This window comes from Ascidia mentula, chromosome 7 (assembly GCF_947561715.1).
Source record: "Ascidia mentula chromosome 7, kaAscMent1.1, whole genome shotgun sequence".
NCBI lineage: Eukaryota > Metazoa > Chordata > Ascidiacea > Phlebobranchia > Ascidiidae > Ascidia > Ascidia mentula.
Window position 1 is genome coordinate 6,841,262 of NC_138572.1, and position 9,236 is coordinate 6,850,497.

The 9,236-nt window shown below is 37.0% G+C and overlaps 1 protein-coding gene across 1 annotated transcript; it reads right to left on the reverse strand.

Annotated features, from left to right (window-relative positions):
* Window positions 1-5,105: 5,105 nt before the first annotated feature.
* LOC145908587 (uncharacterized) lies at window positions 5,106-6,916 on the reverse strand. The gene has a single exon (XM_082995890.1). The coding sequence runs from the start codon at window positions 6,878-6,880 to the stop codon at window positions 5,954-5,956; it is 927 nt and encodes a 308-aa protein (XP_082852016.1). The 5' UTR covers window positions 6,881-6,916; the 3' UTR covers window positions 5,106-5,953.
* Between the last annotated feature and the right edge of the window lie 2,320 nt (window positions 6,917-9,236).

Consider the following 9,236-nt stretch of genomic DNA (forward strand, 5'->3'; position numbering starts at 1 on the left):
CTTTTGATTTAAACGCCGATTTTTTTCAACACCTGTAGTACTTTTGGCACATTTTTATTCCCATACGGTATTTTCTAAGCGAATTTCAATGGCAATGCTGCAGGTTTGCGAAATCAACAATTTCCTGACTGTAGTTCCTAATAAATCCCGGTACATAGTTTCTGACAATTTGTTTGTAAATTCAATTTTTGTATTTTATTCAATTTATGGCTAAATCGTCTGCAAATTCTTGCATATCTAATTAATGCAAACAAAATGAAACTAGCCACATTTTGTTGATCAAATAACTCTTTTAAAGTCTCGGAAAACAACCGAGTTTTTGGCCAAAACGACATCTAATTCCATGATATCCGACAGTTGCAAACGATTCTATGCGCATTTTGACACCAAAATAACAGTTTTAAATTTTTCACAAATAATTAGCTTCCTGACTGTTGTGCTTTATATCCTCTGGTACACACATTCGGATAAATTATTTCCAACGATTTTTTAAGGTTTTTATCGAGTTTTTGGTCAAAACGACATCTAATTTCATCATATCCGACAGTTGCAAACGATTCTATGCGCATTTTGACACCAAAATAACAGTTTTAAATTTTTCACAAATAATTAGCTTCCTGACTGTTGTGCTTTATATCCTCTGGTACACACATTCGGATAAATTATTTCCAACGATTTTTTAAGGTTTTTATCGAGTTTTTGGCCAAAACGACATCTAATTTCATCATATCCGACAGTTGCAAACGATTCTATGCGCATTTTGACACCAAAATAACAGTTTTAAATTTTTCACAAATAATTACCTTCCTGACTGTTGTGCCTTTTATTCTCTGGTACACACATTCAGATAAATTATTTCCAACAATTTTTAAGGTTTTTATCGAGTTTTTGGCCAAAACGACATCTAATTTCATCATATCCGACAGTTGCAAACGATTCTATGCGCATTTTGACACCAAAATAACAGTTTTAAATTTTTCACAAATAATTAGCTTCCTTACTGTTGTGCTTTATATCCTCTGGTACACACATTCGGATAAATTATTTCCAACGATTTTTTAAGGTTTTTATCGAGTTTTTGGCCAAAACGACATCTAATTTTATCATATCCGACAGTTGCAAACGATTCTATGCGCATTTTGACACCAAAATAACAGTTTTAAATTTTTCACAAATAATTAGCTTCCTGACTGTTGTGCTTTATATCCTCTGGTACACACATTCGGATAAATTATTTCCAACGATTTTTTAAGGTTTTTATCGAGTTTTTGGCCAAAACGACATCTAATTCCATGATATCCGACAGTTGCAAACGATTCTATGCGCATTTTGACACCAAAATAACAGTTTTAAATTTTTCACAAATAATTAGCTTCCTGACTGTTGTGCTTTATATCCTCTGGTATACACATTCGGATAAATTATTTCCAACGATTTTTTAAGGTTTTTATCGAGTTTTTGGTCAAAACGACATCTAATTTCATCATATCCGACAGTTGCAAACGATTCTATGCGCATTTTGACACCAAAATAACAGTTTTAAATTTTTCACAAATAATTAGCTTCCTGACTGTTGTGCTTTATATCCTCTGGTACACACATTCGGATAAATTATTTCCAACGATTTTTTAAGGTTTTTATCGAGTTTTTGGCCAAAACGACATCTAATTTCATCATATCCGACAGTTGCAAACAATTCTATGCGCATTTTGACACCAAAATAACAGTTTTAAATTTTTCACAAATAATTACCTTCCTGACTGTTGTGCCTTTTATTCTCTGGTACACACATTCAGATAAATTATTTCCAACAATTTTTAAGGTTTTTATCGAGTTTTTGGCCAAAACGACATCTAATTTCATCATATCCGACAGTTGCAAACGATTCTATGCGCATTTTGACACCAAAATAACAGTTTTAAATTTTTCACAAATAATTAGCTTCCTTACTGTTGTGCTTTATATCCTCTGGTACACACATTCGGATAAATTATTTCCAACGATTTTTTAAGGTTTTTATCGAGTTTTTGGCCAAAACGACATCTAATTTTATCATATCCGACAGTTGCAAACGATTCTATGCGCATTTTGACACCAAAATAACAGTTTTAAATTTTTCACAAATAATTAGCTTCCTGACTGTTGTGCTTTATATCCTCTGGTACACACATTCGGATAAATTATTTCCAACGATTTTTTAAGGTTTTTATCGAGTTTTTGGCCAAAACGACATCTAATTCCATGATATCCGACAGTTGCAAACGATTCTATGCGCATTTTGACACCAAAATAACAGTTTTAAATTTTTCACAAATAATTAGCTTCCTGACTGTTGTGCTTTATATCCTCTGGTATACACATTCGGATAAATTATTTCCAACGATTTTTTAAGGTTTTTATCGAGTTTTTGGTCAAAACGACATCTAATTTCATCATATCCGACAGTTGCAAACGATTCTATGCGCATTTTGACACCAAAATAACAGTTTTAAATTTTTCACAAATAATTAGCTTCCTGACTGTTGTGCTTTATATCCTCTGGTACACACATTCGGATAAATTATTTCCAACGATTTTTTAAGGTTTTTATCGAGTTTTTGGCCAAAACGACATCTAATTTCATCATATCCGACAGTTGCAAACAATTCTATGCGCATTTTGACACCAAAATAACAGTTTTAAATTTTTCACAAATAATTACCTTCCTGACTGTTGTGCCTTTTATTCTCTGGTACACACATTCAGATAAATTATTTCCAACAATTTTTAAGGTTTTTATCGAGTTTTTGGCCAAAACGACATCTAATTTCATCATATCCGACAGTTGCAAACGATTCTATGCGCATTTTGACACCAAAATAACAGTTTTAAATTTTTCACAAATAATTAGCTTCCTGACTGTTGTGCTTTATATCCTCTGGTACACACATTCGGATAAATTATTTCCAACGATTTTTTAAGGTTTTTATCGAGTTTTTGGCCAAAACGACATCTAATTCCATGATATCCGACAGTTGCAAACGATTCTATGCGCATTTTGACACCAAAATAACAGTTTTAAATTTTTCACAAATAATTAGCTTCCTGACTGTTGTGCTTTATATCCTCTGGTATACACATTCGGATAAATTATTTCCAACGATTTTTTAAGGTTTTTATCGAGTTTTTGGCCAAAACGACATCTAATTCCATGATAGCTGACAGTTGCAAACGATTCTATGCGCATTTTGACACTGAAATAACGGTTTTAAGTTATTCAAAAATAATTAACTTCCTGACTGTTGTGCCATATCTTCTGGTATACATATTCAGATAAATTATTCACATTGATTTACTAGTTTTTTTTCCAATATTTGGCCAAAAACTACATCTAATTCCATTTTATGGACAGTTGCAAACGATTTTCGTGCTTACCACTTTCCTTTCCGAAACTACATCAAGACGGATTATATACGGGCTTTATTATTTAACACTAAATAAATCTCTATATATTTCCACTAGCTGTTTCTGTATTAGCGGAAAATTCAGACCATAATTCCATTTGACCATTCTGGTTTATTCACGCCCGTTTTTCTGTGTACGCCGACCGAACCGCTCCGGTATTAAATTTTGTTTACTGTCAATATTGTAACAGTTTGCTTTTACAACATTTGTAGCTACGCTTCTGTGTGCACCCAGAGGCAAAGCTCCAAATCCCTTAAACCTCCCTAATTTCCGACGCTAAAACAGCTGTAAGTAAACAATCATACGAATGCGAAGTAAAAAAATACGCAATCGTTTTACGCAATACGATAACAAAAAATCTTCCAGTCTTGGTATTACAACTGAGGTTTCCTGTTGCTGTCCGGCCATGACCACGAATATACATGTATAACAAGGCAGTGGTTATATCACGTCGCATTGAAATTGGAAAACGTCCTTCAAAAAAATAAAAAAATACTTTCTTGAAACACAAAGGACTACATTTATTAAAACTGACCTGACAAGGATTTTCTTGGTGAACCGTCTATATAGTTGTGTTTAACAAATCAAATCAAAAGCAATTACGATGAATAAATGTATTCATAACCATTCCGACTACGCATGGCATCTGCTTATGAAGAGTTTATTTACTGACATAAATAATGCAAATTTTACTTACCATCAATGAGCAAAAAGAACCCAACTCACCATCAAGGAGACGTTGAACATTCAAAAATATCCTCTCCGTTGCAACATGCCAAAACAAGGATACTTTGTTACTAAACTATTTTTATATTACATGAGCCACTTAATTTTAAAAGTAGTTGTAACAATTCTTGTAGACTCGATCCCAACATAACGAGAATGTGATTCACGCGATCCTAACTAAAAACGCGCTAGTTGTAACGGGTGACGTTTGTTCTTCCTATGCTAAAGTTGGAACACGTGGTGCGTAACAAACATGCAAGGGAAGCAAAATCACACAACAACGAGCATGCATATGTTGGAATCAATCTATAGAACAATAATTTGTTGACTACTGTTGGAAAATTGTTTATCAAAAATTAGTAAATCAATCACCCACCTGATAAAACCAAGTACAACCTTCCTTCGTGCAAACTGGGACGATTGAAACAACACGTTCTATTGCATTGAAGGTGAAGAGAGAAACGTTTCCTAATGTTAATCAGCGTTTTGGTTTGCGCCGCAGGGACCCTGATAAACAGGAGAATAGAAGAAACAAACAAGCATACAAATTTGGCTGGGAGTAAAACTGTGTTTCTTTTGCAACCGCGCTTTTTGCGTTCCAATTAAGTAGTAAGGCATCAAAAAGCCTGCGTTTGCATTTGAACGAATTAAAACCAACGCGAAATTTCCAAACGACAAGAGCCCTTCCACAATTAAAGCCCCAAAAGTTATTAAGATTTGCATCGTTTTCAGCTGTTCGGCTTTTCTCTGTTGCTTATGCACCTACAGTTGGATTCGAACCCTCATCATCTCGCACATATTTCCCCATTAGGCTTTGCTAGCTCCCTGTGGACGGACAATCGTTCCAATAACCCGATAACCTTTACACTCGGGCTTTGACAAAACATGCGGGTTGGGCGATATCTAAAACTCTCATGATAACATGACACAAAAACTAAAAACGTTTTCATTGTTTGAAGCATTTCTCAGAACACAAATCTTGTTCGTTTAAATGCTCATATTACGTCACACATGCTTTCAGGGCGACGAAAATGAAAAGAATCGGATATCTCAATGACGTAATAAACGTAGACGAACATCACCACAATCAACAAGAGAAACTTTTGAAAGAATACATAATAGAACATGTGGTATGTGTATAGATATGAATGTGGAAGGAAATGTATATAGATCGCTATTAGGTGAGTACGACACAGGCAGTATATGTACAAACGTATAGAGGACCATGGAATTGACTAAAAAGGACGCAAGACAGTTTTAAAAGTTTTGGGCGTAAAACTTGTGTACGAGAAAGACTTATTTTAAGATTGATAGATGTGACAAAATCCATTCTTATCAAAAAAACAATACCACTTTAAACAGACGCAACAAAGCAAGATAGTTAAAAGCCGATGGTGCTGAAAGTGGTCCTGAGATTCAATAGTTTATAAGCCGAGTCGCCTAAACTTTCTGTTGAGTCGTAATGTATTTCGGAAGTTGCCTTTGGCCGTGAAAAGTTTCTGTTGCCTTATCTGGCGCCGCAAGCATGAAGTGACAAACGGAGGGCAATATTTATGTAAATATACAAAGCAAATGATAATCTACATTCGATGGCTGAAGTTTTAGCAACTGAGCGATCGTAACTCCATATATATTTGTATTGAAAATAGTTTTGTTGCAGTGAAAACTATTACGAACCAAAACTGTGAAAAACTGAAGTGGCTTTTGCACATATAAAGTGGCATGTCTAACAATAAATTTAACATTTTTTTCGGTGTCAAGCGCCCACGACAAAGGTTGACAATTACGATCCGCCAGTAGACGAGTTGATGGGTAAAGTCTGTAAGGCTGTTAGTTGATGCGGATGCTTACGACCGCATGGCGCAGTCGCAATGTGCATCCAAGTTTCAAAAGTAAATAGAACCGCCAGCACATTGGCAGTGACGCTGCACCCATATATAGACATAGGTAAGTGGTTGCTTGACAGAACGAATATTCCCGCTGCAATTCCTGCGGTACCGTCGGTAACGACACACACTGTTGTTGTGGCTATTGTACGTTTCATCATTGCAGTGCCAGTGCGACCTCCGGTCTTTTTAGCGTAACAGAACGGATACAGCAAGAGGCCCAGCATCATTATCTGTCCAAGAGCGTTACCTGATGAAGCGACCAAGGCTGGCCAGTTCTTGTAGTGACCAATGTATCGACAGCCGTACTTTGCGGACGCGAATGTGTTGAGGAAGTTGTAAAGGATTCCTGCAGACTGCATGCCCGCAACCATCAAGGTTATGCTCGCGTAACTAATGACTTTCATCCATGTCTTGTTGAGGTGCTTTAAAGTAGGACTACGATACAATGAGCGCTGCTTGATCCACAGGAAGAGATACACGAAGGAATTCCCCATGACTAAAAGCTCAACAGCGACTTTGGTAGCAATGTTGCATGCCGTATTCTCTTTCGCTTTGAAACCGTAGTTAAAGGCGAAAAAACTTGACGCCAAAAAAATTAAACTTGAAAGGGCGGCGGCCACGGCGCTGATGTACAATGCAAACCCATCTTTCTGCTTAGAAAATTTACGGTGCAGACGTCCGTAAGCGAAAAGGGAAACGCAAACCCAAAGAACTACTAGAATGTTTACGGTTGTCAGTACGGTTGCAGTAAGCCACTGGTATTGATGAAAGCGTCGCCATGGGGAAAGTTCAGTTAAGTTTGCTTCTCCCGAAGTGTTCATTTTGTTGACGTCTTCTTGCGCCAAATATAAGTTGCGCTTTTTTCGAACTATTTGGCACCTACTCTCTATACAATAAGAAGAAATGAAGTTACCTGCAAACTCTATCCCCTTAAAGGTAAATTCAACATTTCAAATTCTTTTGAACCCAATAAAAATTTTGCTGCGATACTGCCCAGCAGCCACTATTGGTATAATCTGTCAAGATGACTGCATTCGAGGCATCAGGACTGCTTCTTCGCTCTAACTAATTCTCTTTGCTTCACGCCGAAGCAGTTGTACGCTGACATCCGATCCATCACTGCAATGTTGGCGGCAGAAATGTGATTTTAAGATCACGTCCTATCACTAAAGTCATTTCCTTTTTAGGGTTATCGTCTGTCTTCCTGAAACAATTTAACTGTCGCACAGACACTGACTGGATCGAGGAAACGTTTAACGAGAACATTGATTAACATAAACATGCTAATTTTTAAAACGATTAGATGACGATGGTTATCCACACCTGTTGTGGCATTTAGTGAAAAACAACATTGTTTCCTTTTTCACCTGTTTTGCACATTCAACCGGTTTGTAATACAACACACCGCCGTATGTAAGTTTAAGCGGTTCTGATCATGACTCTATTAGTTATGCTTCAGCCTGGGGCCAATCGCTTTACATACCGAATTTCCGCGAATCTATGCATAAACTGTATATGACGCAACCACCGTGACGCATGTGTTTTAGCTACCGAATTTTGGTCTGGCCATTGCGATATGTTGAATTTTGGTCTATGTGACATTTTTGTTAATGACGCAGCCAAGCATTTTATCGGCCTCTGAATTTATACAATGTAAGTCAGGAAGTGTGAACAATGGGGGTCAGCCACAACACATGCTACCTACCAGCATGTAACCTCACTCTAACCAGCCTGGTTGTTTGCACAATTTAGAATTGCTTCGCGACTCCAATTTCCAGTTTCTATCAAACACCGTAGTTTGAGATTAAAGATGTTAAATCCACAAACCAAATAATCTTTCATAAAAAGAAGTAACGTATCAGTGGCCTAGGCCGGATCCACACTCACACTTTGCGCCGGCGGATTCTTTGTTTGTTTCGATGTCCTGAGCGTACGCCCGCACGCCGGCGTATAATGAAACGAACAAAGAATTCGCCGGCGCAAAGCGTAAGTGTGGACCCAGCATTAGAATATAAAAGCGTACAGGTTCAAACTGCTATAACACTGCTTTTCTCCACACGCTGCGTACGTTGACGTGATCGGGTCAAACTTAAAAAGATATTCGTCTGCCAGTGCCGTGTGTAATCCTAATCAATAGAGAAATTGTTCTGACGGCTATTGATTATGTCTTTGCGCACAATTTTCGTGAAAAACAACATTGAACACTTGAATATAATTTTTGCGTTAAAGTTACCAATGTATACTATTGGTTATGACGTGAAAAAGTTACTGGTGACGTCGCTGGGCAAACTATTGCTTTATACAAATAGTTCTTAAAAACGATACACACTTTTGAACACAATTTGTAAAAGTAGTCTGCATGTGTTATTGACAGAATGAGTATAGTTTTGTCTGGCAAGGTTGACGTCACTTAGTTGGTTTAAAAACTCCCCTCAACTAAGGTTTACAGTCAAGGAAACCGTATATTGGTTGCGTATTACGTACTATATCCCACATTACTCGTACAACCCGAAAAGTTTTTTTCAACCTATGCCACAAATAAATCTCTTTAGAAACACTAAACTTTTTTACTGCTATTTTTGTTGCCAGGCATACTAATTAAGTGCCAGAATTGGTTTCCAATAAACACTTTAGAAACTAAGTGCCAGAAGAGCAATTCTGATTAACTAAACTTTTTGTTTTTACGCTAATGACGCACATGTGTGGTTTGCTAACTTGCTCACTGTTTTGCATTGTTTAATCTAAGTGTTAGCCGCCTTGGTACAAATCTGCCATCGCAACGTTTTCTTCGAATGCATGGCGCTCGAACGCGACTACAGAGATATGTTGACAACTGGTCGTGTGAATACGCCACAAGACTACCACCCTGGAGGGTTGCGTAATCAGCACAAGGGTTTGATGCAGGACATACGGTTTATTTGACGTTTGAAAAGGAAGCGCTGTTTATGCTCAGGACCAGCCAGAGCCCATTGAAAGTTAGTTATTCTTTGGACTTTGACACCGATGAGTATGTGTGTCGATGACATGCTGGTAAGTATAACGATTCGCCAATGCAATTATTTGTGCTTTGTTTCATTTTTCCAAATTACTGTGCTTTATTCAGCAATTATGATGCTTTCTTTATTTCATGTACTTTTTTTCTGTGCCTCATTGTGGAATTTTTGTGTTTTTTTTTTT

Bases quoted from the DNA above. Each gene is read 5' to 3' on its own strand.
- LOC145908587 (XM_082995890.1), bottom strand. From the start codon at position 6,880: ATGAACACTTCGGGAGAAGCAAACTTAACTGAACTTTCCCCATGGCGA.